This window comes from Sciurus carolinensis, chromosome 1 (assembly GCF_902686445.1).
Source record: "Sciurus carolinensis chromosome 1, mSciCar1.2, whole genome shotgun sequence".
Taxonomy (NCBI): domain Eukaryota; kingdom Metazoa; phylum Chordata; class Mammalia; order Rodentia; family Sciuridae; genus Sciurus; species Sciurus carolinensis.
In genome coordinates, this window is record NC_062213.1 from 72,657,121 (window position 1) to 72,673,876 (window position 16,756).

A 16,756-nucleotide genomic window follows, 5' to 3' on the forward strand; every position below is an offset into this window, starting at 1 on the left:
GAACATGGTCCGAATTGGGGGAAGGCCTCTGGATGTTAATAAGAATGTATCAAATTACCAAATATTTCTCGCTTATTACTGGTCTTGATGTTAGCAATTTGTGACACAAAGACGATGAAGACAACTCTGAAAAGTCCTTGTCTGGTTCATCCACGTGCCAACATTTTAAATTCAGTTCCTAATTCTAAGGTTGCACCAGTCAAAGCATTCTGTGAGTACACAGAAGGGGACCCATGACAGGGGACATCCAGGAAAGTTGATTGTAGGCCTTAGACTGGCAGAGGGAGATTTCAAATAAAGGGTGCTGTCCAGGGTGAGAAAAATGACCTTTGTGTCAATTTACATTTTTATGTCTTAAGATTCTCTAACAATACTGATGGCACAAATGAAGTAGATCCCGGTTTTAATGCTGACGGGTCAATAACTGTGGTGTACGCATTGAATTGGTCCCAGTGTCACCATTTCAGAAATGTCTTAAGACTGACAAGAAACGGGCATTCCTTTCGCAGGAAGACGGATTACGGTACTCTCGGTGTCTGCATAGGGAAGGGGTACGGGAACAAAACCCCCAGTGACAGACCAAGAGGCGGTGCGCTTCTCCCGGGCGCGGCCCACGTGTCCTCTGTCCCGCCCCCCGCGCCCCACCTCAGCCCGATCCAGCGGGGTCCTCCAACGCTCGCGAGAGCCCTGTTGGCTTCCACGTTTGCCACGTTCCAAAGTACCAAGACAGGCTGGAAAGCCGAAAGCGACTCGCGCTGAGAGGCGGCTGCTACGCGCCAGAACTGCCCTAAGTCTGCAGAGGGAGGGGGGAAGCACAATAAGGTACCGCCCGCTTCATAGTGTCCGTTACCATTGGCTTGTCTCCGCGTCACTCATCTTTCTACGGGTGTGGCGAGACCGGGCAGGGGCGTGGCCTAGGGGTGGGCGAGCCGCGCGCTCTCGCCAGGGGAGGGAGTCACAGGTTCGGCGCACGCCAGGCCCGGGCGCGCGCAGCCTGCACGCGGGGGAAAGTCCTCGCAGGCTCGGCTGGCGGTGCCGAGGCAGAGGTAGTGCTGCTGCAGCCGGGGCCCAGACCTGCTCCTGCGTCTGACCCCGTCTGCTGCTCCCGCGCCCCCTGCGTCCCTTGCGCACTGAAGAAGCCGCCAGGTCCTTGGCAGCCCCTGTGGAGTGCGTGATGGCCCCACGCAAGAATGCAAAAGGCGGAGGAGGAAACAGCAGTAGCACCAGCGGCTCCGGTAGCGGCAGCTCCAGCACAGGCAGCAGCGGCGGCAGCAGCAGCAGCCCCGGGACTCGGAGAGGTCAGAGTCCCTGCAGGCAGGGGGTCCGGGGGGCTTGAGCGGGACGTCGGAGTGGGAACCCGGGCGGCTGCAGCAGCAGCGGGTGTTGCGGGTTCATCTCCCCTAGGTCCCGCCGAGCGTCCTCCATCCCCAGCGTCGCTCCTCCTGTAGGCGCGCGGGGCGGAGGCCGCGCTCGCCGGGCCTGGCGAAAGGGAAGGCAGAGGGACCAGGCGGAATGGGGTTCGCGCCCTGGGGTTGGTCGCTCCCGGGATACCCTTCCTGGCAGTTTCCTGATCTGCGGGGTGCAACCTCGATGGAGATTGCCGACCTACTTTGTCTTGGGTTTAGGTGGAATTCGAAGATGGGAGTAAGAGAACCTATTATCTTTGCCGTGTATATTTTTGGGAGTTTGAAAATGATCCCAAGTCAGGGAAAGTAAGTTCCTGCCATATCACCGGTGTTTAAAAGCACCAGTGTTTAAGAGTGTTCACAGGCGAGGGATGGGGGGGCGGGGTTGGGAGTGATTTGAATATTCAGACATTATTCTTAATAGTTTCATGTAGTTTTCTTAACATGAGTTGCACTCACCTTTAAAATATAAAGGAATGGCATAAAATACTGGATGAGCTTTTTTTATTCTCCTCCTTTTTTCTTAAAAAACGTCCATTGAATATTCACCTTTCTCCTCCATGTGCTTACCCAGCAAAGAGAGAAAACAGATGTTTTAAATCTGTTTCGTCTCAGGTTTCAGTGGTTCTGTTTCTTTTATGTTTCGTTTGACTCATATTTAGGATATTGAAACTGGAATACACATATGTATTGAATGTGTAAACTTCACTTGAAATGATATAGCGTCTGTGCTGAGATCCTCTTACAATGCATTAGTATATGTCAAGAAAATAAATCAAATAGCTATAGTTATATTTCAAAGAACTGTTTCTTTCACAGCTCTCATGGTTTATTTTCATGTGTATTGTTTTTGTTTCACTCTTTCCTTTTGTTCATTCCTTATCCCCAACTCCCAGAGTGGTCCTGTCTCATAATATTTATTCCATTAGTGAATGAACAAATGAATGAATGAATGAATTTGAATGATAGAAGTAGTGCAGTTAAATCTATTGCACACATTTACCTTTCTGAGAATATTTGCATTCTAAATGGAAGAGATACATGCAGCTTGAAGGTTAAAGCCAGTATATTAATTAATTCACCTTTGACATAAATAAAATTTGTGTTCATTGTTCACTTGTCCTTAAATGTCAAACATGCAGAGGGATAGATTAATTGCCTCTGGTGACTGGGGATACACTTTGAACATTTCTAAGTAAGTCCATTGTGCTGCTTAGGCACCAAGCAGAGAAAGCTGATGAAGACTTTAATGTTATTTTTGTTTTGCTATTTACATATGAAATATATATTTTTTCCTTTTTTTTTTTTTTTTTTTTTTGAGGTACTGGGCTGGAACCCAGACCTTGAGAATGCTAGTCAAAGACTGTACCCCTGAGCTACAACTCCAGTGTTCCTTCGTCCCATTTCATTCTTTGCACTTTTGAGTAGAGGACTGATTGCATCTAAGGAAGCCACGTTAATAGGCCTGTTATTGGTAAGAATTAGTATTGGGAAGTGTGCATGATATTCCCACCCCTACCTGATAAATAATTGGACCATTTTAAGTCAGCTGGTAGTATAGGAAATGCACAGATCTAAATTAACTTATTCTAACTTAATTTAGGCATTTTAGAGCAATCTCTTTGTATACTTGAGGATCTACAGTCTTTGAGTTATTTCTCATATTTAATTCATAATTGTCATGAGACATAGCATGTAAAAAGGAATACAGAAAGGAGGAAATACGTGTTACCAAAAAAAAAAAAAAAAAGACTCAAGAATTTGTATTGAAGTTCTGCATATTGCATAATGCATTTTCTTTTTCTGTAACCTGTTTTTTCATTAAATACTGAGTTTTGACTATATGAGGTAGAAGACACTAGGGATGGAAACCAGGATTCTTTTAATTGACATCAACCGTTAACACTTCAGTGTGAAAGTGTGAGTCTATTTGTATTCCTTTTTTTTTTTTTTTTTTTTTTTCCTAATAGCAAGATATACCTGAAAGATAAAGCTAACTTTTCTTTCATTCCTGTGTTTATCTGGTCATTGAGGTATGACCATTGATGTGCAAACTATTCCTTGATGCTTGGGAAATCAATAGAAGCTGTAGAATTTTTAGCAATGACATTACCATGAGGCCCAGTTTAGTTCCTTGTTCTAATTGTGTAGATGAGAAAATTAATGCTCATTGAAGTTGTCTAGTTCACTGAAAGTTGTTCAGTTCATGGAAACCCAGCTTGTTACTGGAGGACCCAAGACTAGGATCCATATATTGTTATTCTTTGCACCTTGCTATTTAAATTTTAGGTTCTCTAATATGTAAGGTCTTATAGGAATTGGAATTTGAACTAGTTTATCAAGTTTCCTTCTCACTTTCTCCCTGGCATATTACATTTGGTTTTTGAAGAAAAGGGTGCCTGTTAGCTGCTAGTTAAATTTCTTTTGACTAAAATTATGTTTGAAATAGCATGTATTAATATCTTAAGTCTGAGAGTGGGTTCAAATAGAAAGTTTTTTGAGATGTTTTCCATTGAGAGTCTGAATAATGGTGATATTGGTCACATGAAACATTAATATTTCTTAGATTTTTATGTAAATGTATGGGGAGAAAAGGACCCAGTCCTTGAAGTGTACATTTGAGGGAAAGATATCTGCCTCTGATTTTATTTAACTTACTTGAAATATGATTCACCAGAGTTTAATTTCACCTTTTCCAGCTTTGTGTTTACAAAAGAAACATGAATGAATTGGACATCTTATCTTTAGCATGTGTATAAAATTTGAACTGAATGGCTCATTGAGGTCAGGAGAAGCCTCTTTCAGATTTCTTGTTTGAAAAATATTTGGTGAAGGATGATCATGAAGTCCTCGGGCTTATTTTGTGGTGCTCATGTGTAATGATTTTTGTCTGTTTAACTTTTCCCTGTCGCGTCTCTCCCACTCCTTTTCTGTAGCTTGTAGCTTGCTTTCCATCTGCCTGTTTATTTTGATCAAGTATCCTGAAGTTCTTACACTTTACCGGTAGGTGTCGCTATGAAACTCCTTTCCCCTTCCAATTTGAGGCTTCAGGTTATATAATAGCAATTAGGTTTTTAAAATTATTATTATTTAATCATCCTATACTTAAAATTACTGATGAATAATTACTTAAAAAGTCTTAAACTGGTGATTAATTCTCTTAAGATAGTTTTTAGAAGAGTTAAATCTTTCCTTTTTGTTTTAAATCAGTACTTAAAAGTCCAGACGCAAGTCACTTCTTTCAAAAGGCACTTTAGGTAGTAAATTATCATCTGTCCCTATCTTTCTATTTATAATCTGTCTCATCACATTATTGACAAGCATAATTTGAAAAACAGAAGCTGCAGGATAGTTGATGATGATAGTTAATTCATGAAACCATACAAGGAAACCCAAAGTACACATCCATTGCTAGCTTCAAAGCAAAATAGAAACTTAATGACTGTTAAGCTATCCATTCTTCTGCCATGAATATTTTCTGTTTTTTGGGGGTTGGCCTCCTTGTTGAATGTTTTAGTCAGATTTTTTTGTTGTTGTTGTTTGTTTTTTGCCCCTGTGACCAAAAGACTTGACAAGGACAATTTTATTTATTTTTTTACTTATTTTGCTATAATTTTTGTAATACTTTAATGGATAATAATTTTAAAACTATATTTAGAAACAAATGTAGATGGTGGTTAAAAACAACATTTTAGTGAACAATTTCAAAATAAGTACAACATATAAAAAAGAGAAAAATCAGAAAAATCTAAAATCTTTGATATTTGTAACAGAAGAGAATTTTTGACATTCTTCCACAGTGAGCATGCTAGTAAAGGCGTTAGCATTCCCTTACCACAATCCGTGTCTTTAATAATCCCCAGAAATATAAGAAGTATAAAACATAGATGCTTGTTTACATCGTGTAAATTAATCTTAATTGAGTAATGCTGAGCAATGGCTATAAGAAAGCACATTTGCAATCTATTCATGGGCATTTTAAAGAAATTTTCACAACTAAAGAAAAGCCTTTCTTAAAGATAACAGTAAAAATGATGCTCAAACCAGTATTTTATTGTCATTGTTGTCTTTGCAGATATATATGACAGTAGAGTACATTTCGATATATTTATATACACATGGAGTATATCTTATTCTAATTTGGATCACAGTCTTGTGGTTGTATGTGATGTGGAGATTCATTGTGGTGACTTCATATATGTACATAGGAAACTTGTGTCAGATTCATTCCACGGTTTTTCCTATTCCTAACCCCACTGCTATCCTTTCATTCCCCTTTGTCTAATCCAATGAACTTCTCTTTTTCCTCTAAACCCTCTCCCCATTGTGTGTTAGCATCCACTTACCTTGTTAGCATTCACTTATCAGAGAGAACATTTGACCTTTTGGTTTTTGGGAATTGGCTTATTTCACTTAGCATGATAGTTCGCAGATCCATCCATTTATTGGCAAATGTCATAAAGCCATTATTTTTTATGACTGAGTATTATTCCATCGTATGTATCCATTTTCTTTCTCCATTCATTTGTTGAAGGGCACACTATGAAATTTAGTAGTAAGAATTTGTCCCAAGCAGTCTTATTTAGGCTTATCTTATTTAGAATTAAATGTAATCATATGCTATCTGTAAGATATATTATATGCTATCTGTAAGATATATTTGGTGGATTTTTGGTCTTCCAGAAACATACTGAAAGTGTTTTTTTCTTTTTTCTTTCTAATTTCACTGTTTTTAAGATTATTGACTAACTAATATATACAATATACTGCTGTTTACATTCTGTCTCCCCTAACCTGGTGAGAGAAGAGGCCTGGTGAAATTCCCTTCCTTTAAGCAGAGGCTATCAGTTAGTGGCAGCTGCTTAATCATCCACTAGGATGAAAAGATACGAAGGCCATAATTTGACTATTACAAGAATTGTATGCTATTTTTTATTTGTTTGTTTAGTTAACAGCATTTGTCTATCCTGACCAGATCATGTAAAACCAGTCTTAACAAAAAATGTTCTGAGATAGTTCTTGAACACCTTTTGAGAAGATCAAGAAAATCAATCTGTGTGGGGAAGTAAAAGGAAAAAAATTATATATTTTAGTCTTGGGTTAAAATCATCTGTCTCATAGATTATTAGAAAATGAACATATGAGGTTTCTATTGTTAGCTAATTACAACCAAAGTAATATGGGTAGATCATGTGAGCTATCTATCAGATTTTCAGTTAGCATCAAACAGAACTCCTGTGCTCTCTGATTCCAACAGAAACAAGCAAACAAAACCCACCCTTCTGCAGAAAGGCAATGCCTTTTGGAAGAAAGCTTTTAATGATTTGGATTCTTATTTATTTAAGAACCAAGTGGCAGGTCCCTCAACATCTGTAATCTTAATGACCTCAAACAGGAAGACTATTCTCTGTTTTCTTTTGAGTTGTGACAGCTAAGACCAATTTTACAGTTTTTGCTTCTGTTTCCATTAAACTACTTCTGATGGTAAGAGAGTTGGAGAATATGAATGAAAGTGTGGGTAGATCCAAGAAGGTCATTGCATGCTTGAAATTCTGTGGTTTAATGTTAAAAAATAAAAAATTGTGTAGCATGTATGTTTCAAATAAAATGGATGCTTTTGAGGTAGCATGTATATTGTGGCTTTGAGTACCACTTGGTGTGTTTGTATCGATATTCCATTTGCATATCCACCTTTAAGTTGCTAATTTGCCAGCTAATCTTTGAAAGATTTGTAATTACTGTGTCTTCCTGGAGTACAGATACAATTTAATCTTTTGATGGTACTCTAGCTACAGTTACACATAAAACATGAAAATGTGCAACTTAGTTTGCATTTAAAGTACAGTAATTCTGCATTTCCTGTAAGTAGTTTTATTTTTTACTGAGGTACAAAGTATTTTCAGGTAGTCTTCCTTTAATAAAACCTCATATGTAGAGTTAGATGGGAGCAACAGATTCTGGTGTGCTATTGCACAGTGGGGTGACTAAATGACAGTAGTGTACTGTGTATTTCAAATTGATAGAAGGAAAAATAATTGAAAATTTTCATTACAAATAATAAATGCTTAGGAAATGGATATGTTTAAATATTACACAGTATATACGTGTATTGATATATCACATGGTACTCCGTTAGTATGTATATTTTTTTATGTGTCCATTGAAAATAAATTCAGTTAAAAAGACATATGCAAATAGAACCCTTTTACAAGTTATATGAATCTTTGAGGGAAAGCTCCAGCCAGCTGGGAGACCTGGAGTTGCCCAGCTGGCTCTTACTTCTACCACCACAGCATCCAGATGCTTAGCACTGCATACATGTTTGGGTAAATGTCTTTCAGTGAATGCATGTCTGGTTCCATTCTGCAGTTCTGGCCATTTCTGTTATAAGAATAGAAATTCAAGATGTTCCTTTTTTCTTACTTTTCTTCCCTATGTCCCGCTGTAGGGGTGTTTTCTGACATACAGTGCTTTAACTTTTCTTCTTTGTTCTAAATATTGCTGGGAATCAAGATTACAGTTTAATTTTATCTTTTCTTCCTCAGATAAGAGGGTGCTTCAGCCATTCAATCTGCACTTGATATTTTTTTTCAGGGATGTGTCTTGATTACCCTTGGCTAATGTAGTCTGTTTTAATGGCAAATCACTGAATGCTATGTAGTTCTGATCAGATTGATGATGTCTATGGACAAATTTGGTATAGATGACCCATGAGACTTGACAGAAATTTGAGCTTGGTCTGTTAATCATTTTTAAAATATGTTGCAAAAGATCTGAAGTATCTGGATTATTCTTTGGTCCCCTGTAAGGTAGAGTTGACTTGCCCAGTCTTGTGAATTTCTTCACCTGCCATACATAGTTGCACTTGCTTCAAAGCAGAGAGGGTTAGTGAATTAAATGGGGGGAAGTGGGCCATTGTCCAGTTATGGCAGGATTTCCAAGGACAGCCCTGGTAGTGGAAAAAGCTATTACTGAACTTGGAGAAATACCAGCACTTCTCTCCTACATGTGTGCCCACAGATTTAACCCAGTGACTCATTCTGTGTGGAAGCCAGAAAGAATCAGTCCTAACTTAAAGTGAGAGAGTATTGTTTGATAAAATGATTTTATTCCACAGCTATCATTGTTGTAACTGCCTTTCTCTTGTTTAACATTGGCTTGACAGTTATTTCTACGCTGCCATTGTATAGAGTCATGGCCATTTTGTTATTTTGTCCTGTCTTACTTCTATTTCTTGTTTACTGTGCTGCTGATATACATAGTTTTTCTACTTTTCAGAGGCTGCTTTTAATTTTGGTTATTCTAGAATAGTATACTGGAAAACCTCTTTGGTCTTAGGTTCACATGTTAATTTTATTTAGTAGCAATTATTTTTCTTATGTTGACATACAAATCTGTGGGAAATATTTGTCAAAAGAATATTAGTCATTTAATGTTACCTTTTTGTTCCTGTATCAAATGATTTCGAGCAAGATGTTTTCTACTGAGTTGTGAATTGTTTCAAGGGCTTGGTTTTTGGTTAAAAAAAAACCTTGCATCTCTCTCTCTTCTAAAATAAAAGTATTTATGTGCTGCTTGTTAAAATTGCATCTGTTTGGAATTTTATGTATTTAACGCCTACAGATAGGTATAAAGAGTAATGTAGTGAACACCCATGTATTCATAATACAGGTGAAGAAATAAGACTTGACCACATTCATGCAATTTATTCTGTGATATCCTGTTCTAACTGTTCTTGTAATTACTCTTACCTATTTCTTTATATCATGCCAATGCACAGAAATATACATCCATAATATTATGTTGCATGTTACATGTCAGGTGTCCATACTTGTAAACATATTTTGTGTTATATATGAAAACTACTTAGGAAGTGTATCTATCTTCTATGTACAGAAATACACATATACTTATTTAGCATGTGGTAAAAGTTTTGTGACTATGCTCTGTGTTTATTACCTTTTTATCACGGTGACCAAAATACCTGACAGGAACAATGTAGACAAAGAAAAGTTTATTTCAGAGCTGCAGTTTCTTAGGTTCAGTCCATGGTCAAGCTGAGCTGAGACAGGAGGTCATGGTGGAAGAGGGTGGCAGAGAAAATTTGCTCAACTCATGGCAGCCAAAAAGCAGAAAGAAAATATAAGGAATAGAAACAAGTATAGTCCACAAAGGCACGCCCTCAGTGACCTGCTTCCTCCAGCCATGCCCTGCCTGCCTGTAATTACCATCCAGCAGTCATTCAAATATGAATTCTTCCAGTGGATTCGTACACTAATGAGGTTATAGCACTCATATTCTAGTTTTTTCACATGTGACATTGCCATATCACCTAACACATGAGCTTTTCAGGGTGGACTTCTAGATCAAAACCATAACAGGTTCTACTTGGTGTACTAAGTAGTCAGACACCATCTGAGATCCTGCCAAACTTTGGTTCTTTATTTTCACATGTGTAGTCTTTCAGTGTGTAAATATGTCACTTTTTATTAAATTTCTCTACTAGGACCACTTTATTTCCTTGCTTTCTTTCAAATGCTGATCTGCTTTTCCACCTATCTATCACCTTGTGTATGTATCTGCATGTTTTTCTAGGGTATAATCTTGGATTGGGATTGTTGGGTCATAGAGAACACACATATTAAGCTTAAATAGTTATTGCCTTGTTTTTTTTTTTTTTTTTTTTTTTTTTTCCGGTTAACCAAAGTTGTCGTCAATTCCCACACCTACTTACAATGAATATGATCTCCTTTTGTAAAGCTGCCCTTGGTAATGTTTAATATTTGCAAGTATAGTGGATGTGAAGTAGTCTTTCTTTGTTTATATGTTCATTTTGCTGATTACTAGTGACATTAATCATTTGTTTCCTCTTTTATGAATTTCCTGTTCATGTATATTGCCTCCTTTTCTTTTTCTTCAGTTTGTTTTATATTTTTCATATTGATTTGAAAATTCTCTTTCTAAATCCTGAAACTTTTGATATTTTGTATGGTAAAGGACTTCTCCCAGCCTGTTAGTATCCACATTGTCATTTTCTGTTTTGTTGAATAGACTTTATGATTATGATATATTGAGTAGAATCTTTTCTATTTTCTGCTTTGTTGTTTGTGTCTTTGTGTTTTAAATAAGATGTCTTTTGTAACATGTCATAAAGTATTCTTTTATTTTCTCCTAAAAGATTTGAAATTTTGCTTTTTTTGCATTTAGAGCTCTACCCTATAAGTGTAGATTTTTTTTTTAAATATATTTTGGGTAGAGATCTAATTCAAATATTTTTAAAGGAATGGATAAGAAGATTTTGCTGAACTAGAGATGTACCTTCTTTCTACAGAATCTGAAGTATCATCTCTAGTCTAGGTGTACTTTGTGTGTATAGATGGGGGAAGCACTGTGTATATAGACAGGTATGGAGGAGCAATATCCCCTGGAATTGCTTTTTGTAGCATTGTAGTACATTCACTTCTGATAGGACATACCCTCTACCTTGTCTTTTCCACCATTGCCCTTGCTGTTTTTGGACCTTTCTTAACTATCTTTACATTTTAGAATATGCTTCTTAAGTAAGTTTCATGAAACATATTTCAGAATTTTGACTGGGATTTGTTGAATTTATAGAATAAGTGGGACAAATACATATTTATGATCTTGAGTTTTCTTATACATGAGCATAGTATTTTTTATTCAAGTCTTATAATTAATTTTTAGGTTATCCAGAGTCATTTTTTTTTTTTTTTCTTTTTTGGTATGAAGGATTGAACCCAAGGACACTTAACCACTGAGCCATATCCTGAGCCCTTTTTATTTTTATTTTTTTATTTTGAGACAGGGCCTCGCTAAGTTGCTAAGGCTGGCTTTGAACTTGTCCTCTTGCCTCAGCCTCCCTAGTCGCTGGAATTACAGATGTGCACCACCACGCCTGGCTCATTCATTTTGATAGTTCTTTTAACCATCATTTTATTGTAAAAAATTTAAGATATGCACCTAAGTTTAAGTCTCCCTTGCCTAGATTCGATAGCTGCTAATATTTTAATATATTTGCTTCATGTCATAGCCATTGATGAATCCTTTTCTTGTATGCATTTCAAAGTAAGTTGTAAACATAAGTATACCTCACTTTCCTAAACATTTGTGCCTGCCATTGAGTAGAGCTCAACATTGCTTCTTTTTTTGCCCTCTGAGGTAATATTTTCATATGGTGAATTGCACAACTTTTACTATATGATTTGAGGAGTTTTTGTAAATATACCTACCAGTATAACTCAACATCTTATTAAGTAGAGAATAGTTCAATCTCAAACCTGTGTCTTGTCACCCCTCTCTGCCATCAGATGCCATCCATTCTTTGAAGTTTTCCCATTCTTTTGAAGTTTTCCACCACATATTAGCGCCGTCTGTTCTAGAATTCATTTTGCAGGTATGTTTTGTGTAAGGGCTTCTTTCACTCCACCTCATGATTTTGAGGTTCATCAAGGCTGCTGCTCACATAAGTACTTCATTCTTTTTATTTCTGAGAAGTATTCCACAGTGCGAGTATGGCACAATTTGTTTATCTGTTCCTGTGTTGTTGGACACCCGACCTATTCCTAGCTTTGGACTGTTATGAAGAAAATTTTATGACTATTATAGAAGTCCCTCCTCCGACTCCTGCCTTTTTTTTTTTAGACATATGGCTTCATTTTCTTGAACAAATACAAGAAAAGAATTGCTGAGATATAAGGTAGGTGTATGTTTAGTTTTATTAAAAGACTGTCAAACTGTTTTGTAGAGCAGTTGTACAGTATATTTTACACTCCCACTGACAGTGTGTGGGAATTCTACTTGTTTTGCATATGTATCATCATTTGGTGCTGTCAGTTTTTAAATTTTTAGCTGCTCTGTTGGGTATGCAGTGTCTTCTCATTATAGTTTACAGTTGCCTTTCCATGATTACTAGTGATGTCAAGACTTTTTCTTAGGCTTATTATACACATTATCTTTTTTTGGAATGTTTCTGTGTAGCTCTTTTGCCCATTTTTTACTTATTTATTTTTTGCCTTGTGTCTTTATGTGTTTGAATGGAAGTTCTTTCCAATATTGCAAATACTTCTCCCAGTTAATTTACCTTTTGGTTTTCTGAATAGTATTTTTTTAAATATTTTTTTTTTAGTTGTAGGTGGACACAATACCTTTATTTTTATTTTTATGTGGTGCTGAGGATCAAACCCAGGGCTTCACGCATGCCAGGTGAGTGGCTCTACCACTGAGCCACAAGCCCAGCCCCTGAATAGTATTTTTGAAGAGCAAGTATTTGTAGTGCTGACATTCTGTTCTTCTTTTCTGATTTTACTCTCCCTGTCCTAAGAAACTTTTCTTATTCCCAAGACACAAAGCTATCCTGTTCTATTTTCTTCTAGCAGTTTCTTAGGTTTAGTTTTTATGACTAGGTCTGTTATCTTCCTCAGTTTAATTTAGAATTAGGTTTATGTTTTTTCTCTATAGCTGTCTAGGAGTTCTGGTACATTTGTTGAAAAGACTTTGCTTCCATTATTGATTGCTTTTGGTGTGTTTATCATAAAGCAAACGAAAGTGCAAGTGTAGGTCTATTTCTGGTTTGTTTATTCTTTTTTTTGTATTGTCTATTTTCTTTAAGTTTGTATGACACAGTCTTGAATACTCTAGCTATATAGTAACTATTAAAACCACATAGTGTACAGTTTCCAAATTTGTTTTCCTTTTAAGAATATTCTAGTTCCTTTGTATATCCATGCATACACATTTTAGAGTAAGTTTTTACATAATGAAGCACGCTAGACTGGGCATGGTGGTGCATACCTGTAATCCCAGCGGCTTAGGAGGCTGAGGCAGGAGGATCTTGAGTTCAAAGCCAGCCCCAGCAAAAGCAAGGCACTAAGCAACTCAGTGAGCCCCTGTCTCTAAATAAAATACAAAAAAGGTCTGGGGATGTGATTTCGTGGTTGATTGCCCCTAACTTCAATCTGTTATCACCCCCCCCCCCAAAAAAAAAAAGGAATGAAGCATGCTGGTGTTTATCATAAGAATTACTTTGAACCTATAGACCTAAGTTTGGGAAAATTAGCATCTCACTGAGTCTTCCATTCCTAACAGTGGTATAGCTCATCATTTATGTAGGTCTTAAATTTCCTTTTGCCTTGACTTGTAGTTTTTGGTATGGAACTCTTACACATTTTTTTGTTAATATTTTTCTAAATATTTTAAGTTTTTAAATGCTAATGTAAATGGTGTTTTTAAAATTTTCACTTTGACATTGAATGGTACCAGTATATGAACATGAAGCTGATAAATTAATTTTTAAAATTCTAGGAGTTTTTTTAAAAACCTCTTTAATGTATTTGGGATTTTTTTATGTAAATGTCCTGTCACCCTTAAATGGGAACTGCCTAACTTCTTTCTTCTCCAGTCTTTTCTTGCCTTACTGTACCATGGAATAGGATTGATGCCAACAGACTTTCTGACTGTTCAAGCAAGTAGAATATCAGCTCTGCATGTTTTACAGATACTTTTTATCAGTTTGGGGGAAATTCTTTATATTTCTAGTTTAAGAAATTTGTCAGATACTTTTTCTTTATTGTCATTCCACGTGGTCAAGCTGAATTATCCTTATATACATTTCTTTATTTGCTAGTATTCTGTGTCTTTGTTCATGCTGGATGTAGTTCTGCAATATTCTTCCTTCTTTTCTTTTCCTCTTTTTCATTCCTCTTCCTCTTCCCCTTTCTTCCATTTCACCCTTCCCTTACTAGTAATTATGATTGGTACTGAGTGTTTTCTCAGCATCTATGGGAAAAAAATACATACATATATATATTTAAATATATATATTTTCTAGTTTTGTACTTTCACTGGTAAGTTATCATCACAAGTGTTTTAGTTTAAAACTACCCATACATTTCTAGGGAAAAATCTTATCTGGGTAATTATACATATATATTTCAATATTATTGGTTTAGTTTTGTTAATAAATCTATGAGTAAAATTGACCCAAAATTTTCTTCCTCATTTTCTTTTCAAAGTTATCCTAGACACATACATGAATTTGAGAGTGTTTCCTCATTTTCTGTTCTTTAGCATGGTTTGTATAGAATTAGTCATTGAATAGACTCATTTGAACCTTTTTGTTGGTTTATCTTGCACAGGGCATTGCAAATAGGCATAAAGGGAAATGGCTTTGTTTTTTAAACGGTATAGGATTATTTAAATTTGGTTTCTTCTTGATTCTGGTTCACCAAGTTCAGTTTCTCTTTCTTTGTAGGTGCTTTTGAGTGAGTTATTTTCTAAAGGTTCTGTCTTTGAAGTTTCAAAACATTCTGGCAAAAGGTTTGTGGTTTTAGCTGAACCTCTTGTAAGCAGAATATAGCTATCACGTGCCTGTATTACCTTGTAACAAAATAAAGCTACTTTTAAAAATCACTAAATAGTAAGCCATTTTATATTGGTCATTTGGTTTGATTAACTCAATATGGAATCCTCCTTCCTCTTCAAATGGTAATGATTAGCACCAGGTACATGACTGTGTTCAAAATTGAACAAACTTCTTCATGAACAAAACATAGTGCTTATCTTTGAACTTTAAGGTTTATTTGATTATTTTGTGGTTTTTGGCCCATCAGTCTATTTGTAACCAGTGCAAAGAGAGGCCTAGGGTGCCTGGCACAGATCCAAGTCACAATTACTGACCAGTTCCTTTGCTGCTGTGGAGATATTAATAGATGTTTATGCCAAACATAGCCAAGTATTTCATTGCATGCTCGCTCTGTAAGATTACAGAGGTAGAATATTTTAAAGATGAAATTACTGTATATAAAGGTACAGATGTCTTAAGCAACTTGTGTTTATTTTATTGTTTTCTTCTAGAAGTAATGCAGAATTTGTGTTAATAAGTCATCAGACTAATTTTTAGAATTCTCTTGTGATCAGTAAGACATTTAAGGTGCATGAGTAAGGGTATAAGATTGAACAAGAGAGCACAGTTTGCTAGTTTGTTTATTTGAAAGAGCTGGAAATAAACTGTGAACTGTGTTTAAGACCCACTGCCTCGGGTGGTCTTTCACCAGTCCTTTCCAGCTTTTCTGTGTTCTCCAGTTTATATTTACCCATGTTTTCAATACCAGCTATTTCAAATTTCAAACTCTTTGAGCCAAGACCTTACTATTGCCTTTAATTTTGGCAGGTGACTCCCTCTGATTTTGCACAGAAATCAGAGGACATCCTTCAGCCTCCCTCATCAGTCACATGATGGGTGGGATTTAGCCTGGGAGTTGTATGACATTGGGGACCAGCTGACATGAGGCTGATTATCCCCCTAACAGTTAGGTAGAATCTAGGAGCCATGGTGTCTATGAAAGCCAGTACACTGAGAATCTTGGAGAAAGATTGCTCTAATTTGAATGTGAAAATACCCAATAACTGAGTTTATATAGCAATTACATCTTTAATATGTAGTACAGTAAAACCCCTTTTCTTTCTTTAAACCAAGGAGGAAGCTTGGGAGTGTGGTGCGTGAGTGGGGATGACTTACAGCACAGATAATATTTGCCATTTTGGTAGTCACTACTGTTGGGGTCCTTTGGTCCCCATCCACCTATGAGGTATGAGACCTGGGACTCTATTGGTGTCCTCAGTAGACTAGACTGCTGTTTTCTCACAGACCTTTAGATAGCAATTATATTCTGGGAATCTCTTCCTCCTCCATCACTTCCTACAGCATATGCACCCCTAGCTATGGTCTTTTTCATTTAATGAAAACCAAAACGAAACCTTCAGGACCTTTCTCCCCCTCCCCCGTGTGTATACTGTACCCATCCAAATATTACAGTCAGTAGTGTGGGCTCCTTTTCTTCTTCCTTCTCCTTAGGTCTTTCTAACCAAAGGCTACATACTACTTAAATCCTGAATGCCTTCCCAGGATTCCTTTTTTGGTCCTCTTTTAATTCTATGACATTTGCTTTCCATAACTTTAACTATTATTGATTGATGGCTCCCAATACCTTGAATGGTACCAATAATGATAGAGAAAAACATAGTGAGTTACATAGCACTTACTGTGTGCTAACAATGTGTCAGATATTATATACTTATCTCTGTTTTTCTATATGACTCTTCAGTAGTTTTCTAGTTTTTTTTTTTTTCTTTGTAGATGAAGAAAGAGGTTAAATTAATTTGTGAAAGATCAAGACACTAGTAAATATCAAAACTGGAGTGCAGATCCCAAATCAGACTCTAAAGCTATTCTAGTTGCACATTTTGGATCATTATTATTTATTACTTAGATTACTCATAACAGTTCCCATTTCATCTTTTAGTCATAGCTATCTTTATAAACTGGAAGTAAG

At 36.6% G+C, this 16,756-nt stretch overlaps 1 protein-coding gene across 3 annotated transcripts in view; it reads left to right on the plus strand.

The window, feature by feature from the left end:
- Positions 1 to 956: 956 nt before the first annotated feature.
- The window catches only part of Asph (aspartate beta-hydroxylase), a 222,989-nt gene continuing 207,189 nt past the window's right edge, over positions 957 to 16,756 (plus strand). For all 3 annotated transcript variants that reach the window (XM_047553821.1, XM_047553827.1, XM_047553834.1), the window contains exon 1: positions 957 to 1,298. In XM_047553821.1, coding sequence (XP_047409777.1) covers positions 1,175 to 1,298 — 124 coding nt within the window. In that variant the 5' untranslated portion in view covers positions 957 to 1,174. The remainder of the gene's footprint in view (positions 1,299 to 16,756) is intronic.